Here is a 19,535-nt window from a genome sequence, read left to right as displayed (position 1 = left end):
TATGACCACAGTGTACCCTTCTTCTCATGGCTGCCTCCAGCAGGATAGCAAACCATGTCACAAAGCTCAAATCATCTCAACCTGGTTTCTAGAACTCTGTTTTTTGAAGGCAAACAGAAAGTTGGCTCAAAAGGAAGGGAGGGAGCTAAAACGGCTTATTTCAGACAGTGGATGAACTTGGACCAAGTACAAGATAAATATGGAATATTTTGAAGTGTGACTCATGCAAGGCTGCTATAATAGAGCCAAAGAATAAAAGTTTTGCCACCGGTAGCCACTCAAAGTCAATCTTCATAAACGCCCATGGTAATATGTTTACATCCTGATACAAACAGCTTCAGTCCATATAGCTAATGGCCCCTTCACAACAGCTTCATAACAGCTGGGCTTTTGCTAATTCAAGTCACTAAACTGGACCTCTGCCAGTGCCTTTTGTAGCAATTTCAGTGAAATTATCAGATAAATAATATGGCCTCCCTGTGGTCATGGAAGGTTGCTATTAAAAAACACTTTAGCTCATGTGAGCGCATGTGTTGATTTTTTTTTTTTTTTTTTTTAATTAAAAAAATCCATCACAGTTTCAAAGAGATGTTGTTGATGATGTTCACACCAAGAAATATTTGGTGCTTATTTTGTCAAACCAAGAAATACATCAAAATATTCTGTTTACAGTGATATGAAAAAAAGCAGGAAATTTCATTTTAGAAGCTGGAAAAGTGTGAGTGTTTTACTTAATAAGTCACTTCAAAAAAAATAATTATCAATCTTGTGATGATGAGATGTTTGTCAATGCTCTAATCATTACAGAGTAATAAGTGTATGTGTGTGTGTGTGTGTGTGTATGTGTGCAAGCTTATTTTTGGTGTTGCGTGAATGCACTTTAACCATGAATTGGTTCAGAGAAGCAGGCAGAGTACAGCAAGCATGCACAAAGCGCAGTGAGATGGTCAGCAGCCAGCTTCTCTCTCCTCAGGCACCAATTGCAAAATAGTGAACTTCACATGAACATGGACCCGTGTGACCTGCCTATCTTCACTGTCAAGACTTCATTTATCTCAGAGGCTACTGCAACATGAATCTGCTCTACTCCCTCACATACTGTAGAGATATTAATTTTGCTCAAATCAGCAAAAAAGTTGCTGGGAGCTTTTGTTTTCTTTTTTTTTTTTTTTTTTCACTTGCACATAGTCTCAAGAATGTCAACATTTCTAGAAAAAGTTTGTGCAGAAAACAAAATAATATAAAATCACATGTATTTATTTAAAATGTTTTGGTTTTTAGTCCGTTTACACATCAATCAATCTACAAATAAAAGATTCAAAGAACTGATGTCATGTCCTTACATCTTCCCATCCACGTCCAGGTGTCCACGAGATGACGTCCAGGAAGGGGTTGGCCAAGTAACCGTCACTATTAAAGGAATAATCTCGACCGCCAAGCGTGATGTTGCTGAAATATCTGCATTGAATGGCAGCAGAAGGGGAGAGGACAGAAAGCACATAATATCAGTAAATTAATTAACATTCATCTTAAAGATACAAGGAGTAAAGAAACAGAAATGTCGCTCGTGTTTGATGCAACAGAATGCCTGCCCTGCTCTCGCTTGAAACTAAATCACAGCCCCTCTGTGGTGACAGTCAGGGCTTGTCTGTTAATCAAATGTACAGACGAATGATCAGACACACAGAATTGTCTTTGAAGTCAAACAACTGCTGCTCTCGGCATCGGCTGCAAGCTCTATAGTTTGTCTGATAATCACGCGGGACAGGCCTTCTAATTGTCTCCTTATGTCATCTTGCTGGCTTCAAAATCCAAGAGCTGCATTTTTTTTTTTTCCTAATACATGACAGAAAGCTTCATATGGAAGAGCAGCTTGTAGTTACAGACAGTGAACAGCAGGTAGCAGTGCAAAAAAAGTGGAAATGAAAACATCTTTCTCCTCTGTTTCTAGACATAATTTATAAACAAATAGAGAGGAATCCATTAATCACCTCCCGTGAACTGCCTCACCGAGCAACATTTACAAAAAAATAAATAAATAAATTACTGCAAATAAACTAATCAATTTCATGTTTGGAAACTACTTAGAGTACATACAATATTGCGCTCAATGTGCACATGGAGTGAGAATGACTGATGTTAAATACGAAACAGGATGATAACCAGAAACACTTGGGCTACCTGTTAAGAGTGCGCTGCTTGTGTGTTTGTACAGCCTATGAGGAATATATTAAAGCTAGCTCATTAATATACATGAGACATGGTCTGCTTGCTACAGATGCTGTGGTAATTTCACCAACTCACAACTACACGCACCAACATCTATTTTGCATGGATGATAGCCAGCTCCAAATTCAGATATCCCCTCTGTGCCTGCACTCTGACACTGAATTTACCAACTCCACCCATATATCTTCCAGCTCATTCTGGCGAAGAACCAGACCTCCTTTCATATAATAAACCATATTCCATCTCTATTTCTGTTCCTTCCTATTTCAAAGATTTTGTCTGGAGTTTGCCAGCTGTGTTGTACCCTCCAACCTAATATTTTTCCTCCTTCCCTCCTCATTCCTTTAGAGCTTCCCTCTTTCCCCTCGTCTCTCTCACCTCATCCTGCCTCGCAGTCTCTGGGTCTGATTGGCATCCGTCATGCAGTTGGTGACAAAGTTTGGCCCACCCGTGGTTCCGTATTCCTTTCGCATAGCCACTGCCCCATGAGTCAGCACTGACACACCGCGAGCGATCCTTCGACGGGGTTCATCCCTCCAGCCCTGAGGCCGTACAGCAAATAAAGCCCGGGGCAGGTTCTCCATGCCCAAACCAGAGAGGGCTGGTCCCACAGCAAACCACATGTGCGAGGCTCCGGCTTGACCTGCGGCCCAGGCAGCTCGGAAAACCAGCTCAGCCTCCTCCTGGGAGCAGTACAGCAAACGTACCTGGAGGACAGCAGGAAGGCAGGGAGGGAACAGGGACGAGGGGAGACACACACACACATACACACTAGTGAGATAAGGAGGGGAAAGGGGAGACATGGAGAGAGACAGAGGGTGGGAGAAGTAAGGGGAGAAAGATAGAGCTGGAGAAGAGGTGTACCTGAATGGGAGGAGAGGAGGTTGGATAGAAAAGGCCATATCAGCAAATAACAAGGATGCTGGATGAGGTAAGAGGAGAGATAGCTGTAAGCTGATGTGATAAGGTTTATGGAAGCCAGGTGTATGACTTCAAGAAGGATTGAGGCACTCTAAAAAGAAGGAAAAAGAGGGAAGACTCGGAGGCAGTGCGTGATGTGTGCTAAGCGAGAGGTACTTAGCAGGGGAGGTCAGTGCTTAATGAGCTTGGGTCTGATGAAACAAGTTACATTTATGAATAATAAAAACGGGTAAAACAAGAAAGGTAAAACTAAACAACTGTATGTGGTGGAGTGGAGAAACAGTGAGGAAGAGATGGGGATCTGGAGGAGGAGGAGGAGGAGGAGGAGGAGGGGTGCCGGTTAAAGACCAAACATACCTGAGGGAAAACAAGGGGGGAGAGGTTAAGCTCTGACAGGTTATAAAAAAAAAAAAAAAAAAAAAAAAAACAGGATAGAGAAAGACAACAGGAGACAACAGGGGCAAAATGAGCGGATGGGGGGAAATAGTCAGAGATGGGAAAACAGAATAGTCAGTCCTTAGTGATTAAAAGAGGGAAGGGGTAGAGAAGAAAAGCAAAGGATGATATATTTTGGTGAAATCAGGGCCTAAAGAGATAAGAGATGTTTGTGAAAGAAGAGTTGGGATGATTGAGTGGGGCTGGGAAGAAAAAGAGAAAAGAAATATTATAGACAGAAGTGACACTGAATGAGTGCTCTGCTGCAAATGCTGAGGTAAGGAGGGATGAGTACACACTGGCAGCGGGTTTTCAGGGGTTACAGGAAAATGGAGAGAAAGGGAAGGAAGTAGAAGCTGAGCAGGAAAATGGAAAAAGAAGTTGAGATTAAATGTCAACAAATACTCATAAAGGAGAGAAGTGTTTAGAATAAAAGAGGTACAGAAAAAAAAGAAAAAATATGAAAAGAGACAAAGCAGAATTGAAGGGCAAAAAAGAGGAAGACAACTCTTTCATGCAATAGGGGGGGGAGGGGGGGTCAGGAAAACAGACTGAGAGCACATTTTGAGAATTGCGCCTTCATTGAATTTTGAACTGTAATGGCTTGGCAAAACAATCCTGCCTGTATGCCAATAAACCTCCAGTGAATTAGGCAGGGAATGAGAGTGACGGAGAGAGAGGAGGACGGAGGGAGAAAGAGGGTGAAAGACAAGAGACTGGGAGACTCAATTGGGAAGGAAGGAGAAAATCAGTTGATTAAAAAAAAAAAGATGCACAATATCTAAAGATAAGAAATGAGGATGAGAAACATAAAACAGAGAAAGATTGATAGAGAGAGAGAGAAAGAGCAAAAGAAACACTGACAAAGCAGAAGCTGTAAGAGGAACGGGACAAAAGAAAGACAGGGAGAGAGCCGAGTTGAAATTGACCCAGACCTGCACAGGGCCATCTACAATGTAGAAGACATTATCATAAATGTAGCGCAGAGGAAGAGAGAGAAGAGAGCCCACGATGCAAACACACACAGCATCACTAGCCAATCACGAGCATTTATTAGCCCTGAAATAGAGAAAAGCTAAAACAAGAGAGCTGTCATGAAAAGCAAGGTTAAAAAGCAAGCTCTTTGTATAGGCAACTCGCCGCAGGCGGTATGTTAGATTAACAGTGACACCAGCTGAGTGCAGCCTAAGGAAGCCAATACACACACACACACACACACACTCACAGATACAAATACACACACACACACACACACACGCAGAGCTGCAGTGGCCATTCTGGGACATTAGCGATGACATTGAGACCCAGACTAAACCGAGCCAACGGAAAGCAGAGTTTGCAGCTGGGAAGACGTGCAGCAGGAGGGATGTACGACTGAATGAGAGGTAGCCATACAGAGATGGAGGTGAAAAGCAAAGCAGCAGAGGAGACTGAGCTTGTCTCTAGGCAAAGAAACACAGGATGGGAGGCAGAGAGGGAGAAGGGGGGTGAAAGGGAGCTGGGGTAGGCACAAGAACACGGACATAAGTAAAGAAATTGAAAGGGAGTATCGCAAGGGTTAAAGAAAAAAGTGTTTAAAAAAGGCTGCTGGTGTAAAAAATGAGGGTGAAAGACAGCATGATGGAAGTGGAAGTATGAAAAAAGTACATAAGGTAAGAAGGAGCAAGCATAGAGTATATAGGAATGAAACATGTCAGAAGTACAAAGCAAAACCACAAATCATCCTAGTCAATATTAATAAGTCAGTGAAAATTTGAACTACAAGCTTTAGTTTTGATTGAATTTATTGTGATACATAAATCTGTTAAGTTCAATCGGAGCCAAATAAAGAGTGAGAGTTACATAATGGGAAGCAATTGTGTAGCATCAGCTTGTTAACGAATTAATTATTAATTATAATAAAAATAATCGGTTACGGTCAATTTCTCCCAACTGCACACAAACCGATTACTCATTACAAACTCATTCTGTGCAGTTAAATATGTTTTGTTTTTTTTAAACAAAATCCTGTTTATCTTTTCTACATTCCAAAGTTTCCATACATAACAGATATGATGGACTGAAATCTGCAAAAGAAATACATTTTTCAAACCTCAAAGCTCCTGAAAGGGAAACAGGTGAAAATTGTATGATAAGTGCTTAATTTCTTCAGCGCTCTGCACACCACAGAACATACAATGCCACACAAAAGCCAGCCAGCAAATCAGACTGACTCGTGGTTTTTTTGTTGTACCGCTGAACTCTTTATGCTTTGGCAGATGGGTGGGGGGAAGAGAAGAACAGAGGGATAGAGGAGAGAGGGGAGAGAGAGACATGAAGGGACAGAGGGAGAGATGAAGAAGGAAGGAAAAAGCTGGGAAGCCACCTGTCAGAAAGGGGGCCCCCCAATGATAGTCGCAGCACTTCCTCCCCTTTCCTCCCCCTCTCCCTCCTCCCTCCCCCCTGTCTCACCTGCGCCTCGTTCTCCTTCAGCAGCCTGCGTGTGCGTGCCCCCCCAGGGTCGTCGGTCACGTTCAGGATCACCACGCTTTTCTTCTCCCATCCTATGAACGAGCCGTCCGTCAGGCCCTCCACCACAGACAGGAAATCCTGGTAGCCATGGTGGCGTGTGGACACTACAGAAAAGGCGGTCCAGTCGTACTCCTCCAACACCTCAAAGATTACCTCTAATTGGAGTGCGGTAGAGGAGCTGAACTGGAGAAAGATGGAACCTGATTCCTGATTTGGGGACAATAGTGGCAGATATAGTTAAAAATCTCACTGTAAAATACACCTTCTGTGTCTAAACTGTAGCTGCACTACAACGAGTAACTAACAGACAACATTTTCACTAAAAAGAACTACAATGCCCTGGACTGCTACATCTTTATGCACAACACTGAGGCATCGCGGGGCTTGAAGTTTTTACGGAGCAGCGGCAATCACGCCGCCGCAGGGCTAAACCAGCTTGGATTGTTGCACGAATTCTCCTATGACATCCAAAAGGGAGTGTGTCTAAAAAGTCTGTTCAGGAGGTGGGAGGGAGTGAGGATTAGGCGAGGGTACATCTTCAAAGGAAGTTCATCAAAGTGCTACAATTTAATTCCTCAAGAGTAAATGGTTAAAACAGTTATTTGTAAGCACAAATGCGCTGCTTTCCATTTCTTTTTTTTCTCCCCCCTGTTTGGTGATGAAATGTGGCACTAGTTTTCTCTGATGCATACAATCATATCATTCAAAAAAATGTATATAGTCTGCACACACGCATACACACGTCCTTACTGATATACACACCCGTGTCTGCTCACTGCCTCCCTCCCAGAAACATCAGAGGCATAGCAATAGCCCCAGTTGGTGCCATTTACAGATCAAACACTGTAAAGTTTCTGCAGATCAGTGACCCTGACCTTCAGCTTGCCCTCCATCCCACAGGCACTTCTTCAAACCTTTTCTTCACAAACAGGATGTGCAAAGTTGTGACATTGTAAGCTGTTATGGCAATATGAGCAGCTTTCCCTTTATAGTCCGTTAAAAAAACCTGTCAATCCATGATGCTTCGATATACGGGACATACCGTATTAAAATTGTTTTAGCTGCTTTTCGTCACAATTGGAGCTACACCATCTCACATCTGGGACACTGGCCTTTTGTATTTTTTTTTACTTCTATCCTCACTTTATCTCACGCACACTCAAGCTACAAACACCTCCTCACCCACCCCAATTACAACCTCCCTCCTCCTACCTGTGGCATCCTCCCCAGCCCCGCTCCCCCTCCTACAGCCACTATGGGCAGTCCTGTTTGTGCAGAGACAAACTCCAGCATGGGGGCCAAAGGACCCCAGGCTGTGCGAGGGGGCCTCTCCTCTTCATAAACCAGACCCTGCAGGGGCCGCGCCGCCAGCAGCTCACACAGCTGGGACAGTACTGTCTTAGGACTACTGTCATTCACCTGCAAGATGAAGGGAGGAACGAAGACGGACAGAGAGAAAAAAGAGACTGGGTCAGTGTGTCTTGACTTTGCCTTATTCACATAGAAGGTGTCTGTAGTATTCAAGGCATGTCTGGCTACCCATACAAGCTGTGGTCAAAGAGCAGAGCTCCCTGCTCATTCAGCAGGGCCTACATACACAGCAGCAATGTGCTGCCTATTCAGCTAAAATAATGAGTGATTATGAATAATGGATCGTCATTGTTATTCCCCTCCTTCAAGTAAGGCTGAACAAGCACTAGATAGAGGAGACAGTGTCTAACCTGTAGCCAGATGACGTTAGCAGAGCCCCACTGGGTAACCACGCTCTCCCCCAGGGAGCCGTACACCCGGCCAAAGCCGGGATAGAGCACCCTTCCCCCCGGCCCCGCCACCGCTGCCTCCGCCTGCACTGTCGCACCGGCGTGGATCACGGCGATGTTGAAGTTCATCATGGCCCCCGCATCACGCTCCCGCGGGCTCGGCCGGAGCAGGAGGTGGGGGGAGGTGTCCACCAGACCTGCCCACTCTGCCAGGACCAATAGGAGAGAGAGAGTAGGTATGGCGACCATGGCAACCTGCCGAGGGGGGGAGGCAGATATATATCGCACTAAGAGAGGGTGCCTGAAAGAAAGAGAGACAGCAAGAAGGAGAAAGAAGGTGAAGAAGAAGGAAAAGCAAAAGCAAAGAGATTAAGTTAGACTTTTCTATCATGTCCAATATGGAGGACATCAAATCAAATTAGAGAAAAAAGAAAAACAGAAGAAAAAGAAGAGAGCAAGAAAAACACACAAAGCAAGAGTTGCAGAGGAGAGGGGGAAGAAAAAGAGAGAGAGACTGATTGGAGATTGCATACAGTCGACTGCATAACATTCTGAATCCAATCATGGGGTAATGAAAGTTAGCTTTGACTGGAGAAAATACTGGACGAGGGATGCAGGATAGAGAAAAAAAACAATGAAGGGACGGAAAAGAAAGCAAGACAGAGGGAAGATGAAATGGGTAATATTTAGGCTGCAGGCTGAGAAGGAACAATGTGAGGAAAAATAGAAACTGGCCGTTAGAGGAAAGGGGGGTGAGAGGGAGAGAGAGAGTTAATAGCAGACAGAGACAAAGATTGGGGTGGAGGTGGTTATTGTGCTGCATGAATGATAACAACAATTAAGATTACTGTAAACACACTCGCACACACAACTGCTTCCACGCACATGCATGCGAGCGTTTGAAGTCACACAAACATTCCCAAGATGAATTCATAGCAGCACTATGCCTGCAGAGCACCTTAATGATAGAGAGATATGAGGGTTAATGCAGTACGCACAAGTGTACGCACACACATCCACACAAATAACCACACAGAAAGATAATGACTACCTAAGAGATAGCAGGGTTAATATGTGCACAGCGCACACACACACACACACACACACACACACACACACACACTCAAAAAAACACAGTAAATCATTTTCAATTTACTTCTAGTGCCAGCTGCCCTCCCTCCCTTTCTCCATGTCCTTCTCCCTTTCTGCCTGCTCTCTCGTGCTCTACCTTTTCATATTCCCCGTCTCTTCTCCCAGTTTTCATGGCTTCAGGTACCAGACACAATTGCATTGATTAACAGGGGCCCGCTGACATAATATTCTCTCTAAAGTCACTCTCCCTCTCTGTGCCTCTGTTTGCCCTTTCCTCCCCTCTATGTTGTTCTCTCCGTCTTCATCCGACTCGCCTCTCTTTGTCACAGTCTGCCGATTCTTTGACCCTGATCAGTCTTTTGGATAAAAAAGACAGCAGTGAAGAAAAGAAGAAGGGTTGAAAGAATAAGTGACTGGAGGAATGAAAGATAGGGAGCAGCCACAAGAGAGAGCTGTGCAATGAATAGGAATGAAAAGTACTGTAAATATACACGACATATGACTTAGGATGTACTGAGCGGAAGGATGGAAGGCTGTGTTGATGGAGGAGCAGGAGACACGGGGGGGGGAAAGGAGAGGACAAGGAGGGACGGGAAGGTTGGAGGTGGTGTAAAATATGACGGGAGAGCAGCAGGAAAAGAAATATTGATTACTAGGATGTGTATACGTGTTCGGCCTAAACAAATATACTGCCAAACCTCCTGTTTTGAGTGACAGGATTCACGTGTGTGTGTGTGTGTGTGTGTGTGTGTGTGTGTGGTGGGGAAGTAGAGAGAAAAATGGAAAATGAGAAAGAGAGAGAGAGAGTAGTGGAATGAGAGGGCAAATAAGGGAGGCTGATAGATACGGGTAAGAAAAGAGATGGAGGTGTGGAGAGATGGGGAGAGACAGACTTGTTAGTAGAAGAAAGGGAAAAGGAGAATGTAATAATGAAGGGGAGAGGGGAAAACAGGGCTTTGTTGTTTCTTTTTTTTTTTTTTTGGGGGGGGGGGGGTGGTGTTGTTTTTGTCTTTTTTAAGGCAAAGAAGCTGTGGTACGAAAGGACAGACAGAGATGGGGAGAGTGAGAAAGCGAGAGAGCCAATGATGGAACTGCAGGAATACAGTGCATCATATCATTTGGTGAAGATGTATTCTAAGGCGCCGAGCTCACAGCCATTAACTGTAAGGGCTGTCACTGTATTTCAGCCTCATGAGGTGTTTACGTTGCACTGCACAACCAGCGTGTGCTATTCCACCTTCAGTGAGCCTTGCTGGAGGTGTGAACAGCGAATTACTGTATACAGCGGCTGCATTTTTTAACAGTGTACGCCGCCTGTTATCAAATGTGCAACTGCAACATCTCACTGAGGCGCGCTTCAATAAAGTTAATTATAAATAAATCCTCATCTAAATATATCTCATTGTATAGTTCATTATTTGCTCTGATCTGTAAAATTTTGCAGACTGAATCATAAAAAGCATTTAACACGCAAACAAGGAAAAAAGAGTGGGAGAGAGGGAGTGAGAGGTTACGGTTTCATTTGATTTTCATTTGATTTTTTTACCGTAAATTAATCTTTTGTTAAAATATTTTTTTAGCCCACCTTCCCCCCCCCCCCCAAACTTTAAAAACTACCCTCTTCAGTCCCCGCAGCCTCCTCTAAATGAATGGTGTATACTCCAAGCATACTGGGCAAGGGGCTGCCTACAATCCAGGGATTGTTTAACATGGGATCATTTAGTCAAAAGGTGTATGGATTTCTGTTATTCCTGAAAATTATTCAAGGTAAGGAACCCATTATTGTAGCATGTTAATGGTAATTTCTTAAACATATGTGCATTATTAGGTGAAGTGCCTGGATCTTGTCTATCTTCATCAGATGTGATAAATATGTAATGGATTCAGCTCGTGAAAGGAAAAACAAATGCAGAAAATCTGAATTTAAAAAACATTTTCAAATCATGGAAAAGTGCTTTCTTTGATGTTTTCTTTTATAACTGAAACTTTAAATCCATCACGATGCGTGCACCTTCAATCATCATAAGCTGCCCAAATCATTACATCAGCGCCTCCATTAAAAGTGTGTGTACTGCGCAGTGTTGATCTCTCAATTTGTCAATCAATCTTGTAATAAGCCGCTTACTGTAGCTACAGTTTAATTATTTTTTTTCTGCTGAGGCTGTTTAGTTTGTCTTTTTAAACAAAGAAAGTGGCATTTACAGCACCACAGAAGCCAGCAAACATGCCAGTGACTCTTAGAAGCAAACTAAAAACACCTTCAGGAATATTTACCGGGTACTTAAGAGCAGAACATATTCTTAGGCTGACAGAGACAGCTAATCAAGAAGATGAGAGAGAAAACATTCACAGAGGCAAGCCGGTCTCGTCTTTCTCTTCCAAAATTGCCAGCCAGTACTTCACAATCAAAACACATCTTATCATATTTCTGCTTAAACATTTGATTTACTCTGCATAATGCACTCACTGCCATTCCAAATCATTACTTATAGGAATTAATGGGTAGTGTATGTGCAGCTTATGCAAAAACTCTCCCTGGTCTGTGAAATATCAAAATAGGTTTGCAGCTTTCTGCAGCTGAAGGCAAATCAGCTTTGAAGGTACAGTACATCCTTCTATAAAGGAGAACAGCGAAGCCTATATTACTCCTGCCCCAGCTAAAGGGACCAAAAACTTGTATAGCCTCTGAACACAAAAATGAAATTGATTCTTGGTGTCAGTGCGATGGTAGGGAAACAATCACAATGTTTAAGATCACCTACTCCCCCTCTGCTGCATGCTCGAGCGCCCGCGGTGTAGAAGAGCGAGTCCTGAGAGAGGTAGGGAGCGCTTGGGTAGATGTCAGTTGCTGGCATCCACAGTTCTCTGAGTCCCTTTCACACCAAACTCCAAAGGAGGCAGCGTGCCAGGCCTTGTGCCGCATCAGATCTGCTGGGAAACGTGAATGGGACTAGGAGTCTGGGTAGTCTGGAGTTTGTGCAGTGTGGAATTGCGGAAGTGCAGTGTTCAGCGTTGTGTTTAGCCCACAATGAGGCTCTGCTGTTTCATTCCTTGCTGTCATGCAGAGTAATGGACCTGCTCTCAGCTGCCTGTGGCACGAGCTGCACTGAATCAGCTTAGGCCATTTTCCACAGCCAACAAAAAACATCTGAAATATATGCAATCTAATAAATATTCTACAATACATTATTAGAAGAGACTGCAGCTTCTCACTGGAAGTGCCTGGGTTAAGAAACCCACAAGCATGAAGATGAAGACTCAATTCATCTCTTTTTCATTTGTCCACATTTAAGCCCACAATGTGCTTGAGAAAACGGCCATGTGTAGCCTCGATAATTTTCTTTGGTACATAGCTGTACTATACTAAAAGATAAAGTGCCAGCACAGTGTGGTGTCCATAGTGTGCATACATGTGAGCGTATCAGTGTGTACGTGAGTGTGTGTTGTGAGGGATAATATGGCAGTGTGTGGGAGCGGAGGAATGAAGAGAAGAGTGCAGCTGGAGCTCAATGCTCCTCGTGTTAATTGGCCCATACTTCAATCACAGCCACTGGAGTGTGTCCTCTCTGACGGAACAGATCCTCTCTCCCTCTCTTTCTCCCTTTCCCAATCTCACACTCTCTCTCTTTTTCTCCCTCTCTCTGTCCTGCTGCACTTGTTCATCCACTCATTTACTCACTCACGCACTCACACTTGACACACACACACACACAGGCACATTTGCAGACACACTCCTTCACTCAGTCTGTCTCACTAAGTCACTTGGATTTTTGTGTTTTACTTGTCCATTCATCCTCTCATCCGTTCATTCAGTCTCTTCATCACCTCCCTCTGCAGCATGTCACTGTAGCTAACTCTCCTGCCCTCTCTTCTTTCCAATCTTCCTTCTGTTTTCCTCTATTACTCTCCATTCTTTCCCTCCACACATGGCTTTGTCCTGCACTTCTTTCACTCTGCTTCCTCCCCTCCCTTCCTCACTTACTTCCTCTCTCTCGTCTCTCTCTGTCCCTATCGCTCTCTTTCTCTTTGATCCCTGTCGAGTAGAAGAGCCACCAGGCAGGCGAGCGGCTCTTGTTCCCATTGTGCATAGTGTGCAGAGTGATCGACAAGAAGCGCAGCGTGCAGCAGTAGGGCGTACAGTACTCTGTGTGTTTCTACTGCATGGCTGTAAACAGCAGTAGTAAAGCTTGCAGCAGCCGCAGCTGCCTTGCTTGGACTTGAGAGCTGTGGCTACCATAAGCCATTCAAATGAAAAAGGAACCAAAGAGAAGGAAGGAATCAAAGAGAAACACAAATCACAATATTTTTCAAATAATTCACATTAAAACTGGTTGTGTCTGTTATGAGACAGTGGTTAGGTGATATAGAGTATGTGCCTCTTTATCAAATAAACACTATAAAAAGAAACTTTTATTATCTCAAGGTCTCCACTATACTGTGTCTTCCTACAAATGCACAGAAAAAAATGCAAATTTGTATGCAATATATGAAATTATTTCATATAAGCTATAATGTTTGTTATATGAGATGGGAAAGTGAAATCTCCCCATGGCTCTTCATGCCAAACATTTGTTTCTGGCAGGTAGTCTCCACATGTCCTTTTCATATTTCGTAACCCTTTGGAAGAACAAAATGAAACAGTCACCTTGACATCTCACTTTGATGTTTCTTCACAGCAAGACGGCATTTTATTCTGACATTTCAAGCTTCCATGTGGTCGTACAAAATGCGCCTCACTCCAAGGTTCAGAGTATCCTGCCTTTAATTCAGGTTTTTTTTTTTTTAATGTTTTGGATTAAACTCTCCTGCCAAGAGACAGTGTCAATTAATTGGACTCCACTTCTGTACATTGAGGGGATAACTTTCATTACTTGAATGGGAGGACACTCCTTGTTTCTCGTCCCTCTATGGATTGATGGAAATGAGATGAAGCTGACCTTGGACCCTGCCTCAGCGTTGCACTAACAATTCACTGACCTAATTTTTTAACAGAAAGAAAAATGTCTTAATCTTACCCTCTGTGGGTTCTGGCACACCAGACACACAAAAGCACTGGCGGGAAATCACATCCATTATGGATGATCATTATTGAAATATCTGACATTATCCACATCTCATCTTTCTAACTGACAACATCCAGGACAAGAGTGCATAATTACCTAAGTGGAGAATGTGTTTAATTTTGCTTTATTATGAGCCTGCACATGCCTGGTAACTGCAGTAACGCTCAAAAACAAACTTGTGTAACCTGAGAGGAAAAATCAGCTGATAAAATTCAGGCCTTTAATTTTTCTCTATAATAAAGCCAGAGCATCTTGAATAATCCACGCTCTCTTGCTGTCTCTTTCTCTCTCTGCCTATGTGTGCATGTGTGCGTGTGTGTCTGTCTGTGTATGTGTGTGCGTTTTATAAGTCAAGCTACAGGGACATAAATCTGTTTACATGGTCATATTGTACAGATCTGCCTCACTTTTGGGGACAAAAAGCATGTCCTCCTAACATAAATCCTTAGTTTAATAATTATGTTTCGGCCAAGTAGCAGTTAGGTTTAGGTTAAGGGTATGTCTGCTTCAAATGAATGTAAGTCAGTGTAATGTCCTAAGAAGTGATGAAAGCACAACTCTGTGTGTGTGTGTGTGTGTGTGTGTGTGTGTGTGTGTGTGTGTGTGTGTGTGTGTGTGTGTGTGTGTGTGTGTGTGTGTTTTATCTTGCAACCCCCTGTCATTCATTTAATCCTCAGGGCATTTCAAGCTCACACACAGGGTGCTTTGAGCTGTACCGTCTGCATAAACAAAATCAATTTGTGTATGAATGATGGACAGAAATATTCTCTGTTCTCTATTTTATCTTCTCCCTCCCTCAAACTCACAACCAACACATCCATTCAGAAAACATCAGCAACAAATGATCAACCGCTCTCATGAGTTTTCAGACATAAATATCAGCAAGGTCATAAACTTTCATGTGGAAAGGCCAGTGTCTGGGGATCTTGCAGCTGGAATTCATACCTTAAAAGGCATTATTTCAATAATGCCTAAATGGCCTATACCAGCTTTACTTGAATGAATAAAAACGGTTTTGCAGGGTGACTCCATAGCTTATATGTCCAGTGCTAACGCTGGTAAAAGGAGTGAGAATGTTTCATTTTCCCAACAGAAAAAAGGAGCAAAGGACTGCAGCACTGATATCTGGCCCTCCCTTCTTTTCCCAGGTTGACTATGATATCACATAATTTACTCCTTCTAATGTACATATAAATTGTTTTCTGTAGTTGCTTTTCCCCCTCAAATCTCTTAAGATGTGCTTACAACGCACAGCCTGGGGGATTATCTTATTACGTTTGTTTTAAAAGGAAAAAAAATTCTCACTGCTCAACCTTTTACAGGCATCCAGAAACTCTAAGGTTTAGGGAAAAATAGCTTCAACATTAAAGCACTATCAATGCATCTAAGAATAAAAATGCTTTCACACTGAGCATTTACATAACATACTGTACATTCATGAATGAAATGTTTGGCTGATTGATGTTTTTAACAAGCACTGAGAAATTAGGAACAAAATGGATGAAGGAGTCACAGCATATGTGATGAGGCAGTAGAAATAAGCCTTGGAATATTCAGCATTTAGCGGCATCGCATTAAAGCGTGGAACAAATATCGCATTTTTAAGGATAAAGTTAAATAGATTATTTTCCCATTCTAGCTTGAACCAGTAGTCGCAAAGCCACACTGTTGCTTTGCTTCCATTAATTCCCTCATTGATTGGCCAGACGCTGGGATCACCTAGCCAGATCTAAATCAGTCACTAATTAAAAGAGCAAGATGAAAAGCAGCCGACACAGCAGCCCTTCAGGACCTGTAAGGTGAAACATTCTTTAACAACTACAAACTAGGAAGCTGCTCAAGACTTGCAGCAGAAAAAAAAAAGCACCTGGCTCTGCATAGTAATGATTCACAATCTTATTCTGGGGGATAAACAGATTAAACCGGTGTGGGAAACCTTCACTGATAACTATTGTGCCTTTGTACAAGGTCACACACAGGCAGGTGCCAACGCACACAGTTGCACAAGCAAGCGAGCATGCTCAGGCTTTGCACGTATGCGTGAATGTCTATAGCTTGTCTGTCACACTTATACGAGCGCACAATTATTTAGGGAAAATTTAACTTGAGAGAAACGTTAAGCTCGCCTCATTCGGCGGAAGGTGCCACATGTTGCTGAAGTCAAGCTGGATTCCTTCTGCTTGAATTTGAACGCCACATAACAATATTGGATGCAGGTTTCAGCTGTATTCACAGCACATCTGGCGCTGCCCCCGCTCATAACCAGAGGTGTTAGCAACACTTCTGTCAGCCTATTCTCTAAACATCGGTGGAACAGTTTGGCTCAGGAAATGTACTCTCATGCAGACAGACCAACCCGACCCAACAGGGGAGAGGAATATAAGGATCGAGACCAGTGAATGTTTTTCAGTGAGCCTTAGATGATTCTCAATAATAAGAGGTGGTGAGAGGTTAGTGAAGGGGATGTCAGAACCCCGCTGTGTTCTCTTTACCTCTAGGAGTTCACTAATCCTGTGATGTTTGTTTCACAGCAACAAATATGAAATTCTGTCTTCTCCTCTCTTTTTTTTTTTTTGTTTTTTAAGTCTCGACACATGAAGCTGTGGTATCTCATCAGATATGGCTGAGATGGCCACAGCTCTTTCGGCCGGTTTCACATTATGTTACAGAACGCAATTATGAGCAGTGAGAAAATGGTTTGTGTCAAGAGATATCAAAAATTTCTGACAGCTGTGTTTTTGCTAATATAGGGGAAAAAAAATAACCCATTGGGCAAAACAAGTTGCAAAATCATTGCAAAGCCATCATTAAATTATTAAAGCCTTAGGCACACAGGGCTAGAGACTGGTCAATGGCGTCTGATTTCTGGAGGTCGTTGGCTGTTGCTAGGTGAAATTGGTTGCTCTGTTTATTAGCAGATTGCCACAGTCACCCGTCCTTTGCATGGAAGGCACCAACTTGTCTGCAAACATTCAGCAGTAAAACTTGAAAAGGTGTGATGAAAGTTGTGACTTATTGCTGCAACCAAAATGTTTCAAAAGGCGCAACCTTGACTTTGAAAGCAAATTCTCCATTTCTGATTTGTGTTGCACTTTTCAGTTTCACTACCACTCGGTGAGTAATTGGCAAGTGTCTGCAGACAAGTTGGCATCTTCTGTGCAAAGTACGAGTGACCGTAGTAACCACCAAGTAAAGAAAGCGATCTCATTGAGGTTTTTAGTGCTGCACCATATACCTCTTTGCAACCAATTTTACCTTGCAACTGGGCATGTGGCCTTAGCAGTCAGTTTCATAGCAACTGCCATCAACCATCACCAACCATCCGCCAACCAGTCAGACATTTTTCCCCAGTTGCCAATGTATCACTGAACAGTCTTAAGGTCTGTGTGACTGAAGCCTAATTTACTTGTAAATGAATAACACCTACATTATAAGCCACAATATTAAAAGTCTCAGCCAATGTCATGCAGGTTCCCACTGTGCCAGCAAAACAGGTCTGAACCATCAGACATGGACTGAGGATCACTCAGGTTGTCCTGAGACAGTGACAGTGAGTTGCAGGGTGGAGCCTCAGTGGATCAGACTTGTTCTGGTACATCCCACCTTGATCAGATTGGGATCTGGAGAGTTTAGAAGTCAGGTCAGTGCCTTGGGCTCTTCACCATCTTCATTGAGACACTGCTGAGCAGTCTTAGTGGTGTGGCAGAACCCATTATTAATGAGGAGTTAGCCCACTTTTCCCACTCTAACCATTATGGCATGACTACAGCAGCAATAGTGCACTAACATATGACTGATGACTCAACATTATCAAGTCAGTGATAATGTTGAGTCAACCTAATAGCTAACAGCAGGATACACGAATACTCATGCACACACATTCTCACAAAAACTAGTTTGTCTCCACATAGTGACACTGCCCTGGACAGTCCATGATAGGAGCTGTAAACAGCTGACTTAATATTTGGGTTTAGATGACATGGAGCATCGTGTGCCAACAATTGATTTCCTTTCCATTTCCTATACTGCTCAGTGCAAAATGTGTGAACAAGTGTCTCTCTTTTCCCAAAGCTGCAGTCTTTTATAGAGTCTATGCCACAGTTATCCACGGAACAGATCACATAACAATTGCCCTGATGAGTCCAAACAGGGGTAGCTTAAGGACACGGTCATTTATTGGCTCATTTGAAACATTAGATTGAAATTGCAATTACATAATTGAAAAGAAGGCATTCAGTCCTAATTACCTTTTTAAGAGATAAACTAAAGAAGGCTTCGATGTGAGAAAATATTCAGTAAGAATAATGAAAAATCGCATCCTGAATTGAAAACAAATGAATTGCAATCCTGAGTCAGACTAACTGCATCTGTGCACAATGTACATTTCATTCTTTTCAGTGTCAAAAACCCAGGAGAAAGTCTGTAAAACTGTCTCAAATCACAAGGCCAGTTTTAGAAGCTGGAGCTATTTATGCAGAGATGAGGCACATTAAAACAGCACAGCAACATCAAACTATCTTCATCAGAGCCTTTTTTTCCATCTCAGCACTGACATTCCCTCTGCCTTCCCTGTCTTCTCCTCCTTGTTGTAGATAACACACTGTGCAAATTCCATTCAGGTGCAAACACACATATTTGCATTTGCAGCAGCTGTATAGTTTGGCACCTGTTTATGAAGGAATTTCACATTTAAACTTAATATAAAAATAGTGCAAAGCTATTTTTATATGAAGTGATAAGGCAATAAAACAAGTTCAACTTCGCACCTGGGACCTGCACCTTGTAAATCGCACACTGTACAAAGCCTACTATACAGTAAATGCCAACTGTTGGGTTCTTTGAGAGAAGAATGACATTGGGTTTTAACAAAGCTTGCCCCGCATGCAGCTCGGGGAAGACTCACAGATCTGGAGGCATGACACAATAGCCCAGGATGACTTGAGACATGGACTGCAGACACAGGCTAACGTAGTTTTTATAAATGCCCCCATTTCCTCTTTTTAATAACCACTTATGCTGTCATTTCCTGGCCCATCTATCATCATGAAGGACCGCACCACATTGCTGCAAAACGCTGCGCTCCGCAAAACATTCCTGCACATCTCTTTATCTTCTTTCATTACTTTTCTTCATCCTGCCTTTCTTCTTTGTGTCTGTTTGTGTGTGTGTGTCTCTATGCGGTATGCACACAAGTGTATATATGCAGTACAGTGTATAAGAGTGTGCATCTCTTGGGCAAGGTCCCAAGGTCCTCTCTCATCCAAAACTGTGTGTTTGTGTGTGTTTGAGTGCCAGTATTCATTTTGTGTGTATTTTTGGGTATGCTCTTGGTGTGTATGTGTGTGTGTGATTGTGTGTGTCTGACTGCATACCCATGGGTCTCTCCCTGAATGTACTTTTTGAGAGTTTGTGTGCCTGTGTATTGCATGCAGCCATGTGAAGCTGTGCGCCTGCTTTCTGCCTCCAGACTTGTATTCCCAAAACAAGCCGCGGGGCTCTGGCTCAGGTTTGTGTTTGTGTGTGT

General features: G+C 43.0%; 1 protein-coding gene across 1 annotated transcript in view; it reads right to left on the bottom strand.

Annotated features, from left to right (window-relative positions):
* grin2db (glutamate receptor, ionotropic, N-methyl D-aspartate 2D, b) overlaps positions 1-19,535 on the bottom strand; it is a gene marked incomplete at its 3' end in the record, with an annotated part of 48,287 nt that overhangs the window by 24,535 nt on the left and 4,217 nt on the right. The window contains exons 2-6 of the mRNA XM_030748939.1: positions 7,818-8,157; positions 7,309-7,515; positions 6,037-6,303; positions 2,608-2,936; positions 1,344-1,458 (exon numbers count right to left, since the gene is read on the bottom strand). Coding sequence (XP_030604799.1) covers positions 1,344-1,458; positions 2,608-2,936; positions 6,037-6,303; positions 7,309-7,515; positions 7,818-8,105 — 1,206 coding nt within the window. The remainder of the gene's footprint in view (positions 1-1,343; positions 1,459-2,607; positions 2,937-6,036; positions 6,304-7,308; positions 7,516-7,817; positions 8,158-19,535) is intronic.

Source organism: Archocentrus centrarchus, chromosome 16 (assembly GCF_007364275.1).
Source record: "Archocentrus centrarchus isolate MPI-CPG fArcCen1 chromosome 16, fArcCen1, whole genome shotgun sequence".
Lineage (NCBI taxonomy): Eukaryota > Metazoa > Chordata > Actinopteri > Cichliformes > Cichlidae > Archocentrus > Archocentrus centrarchus.
The sequence above is the reverse complement of the archived record's forward strand: the minus strand, read 5'-3'. Positions and strand labels throughout refer to the sequence as shown.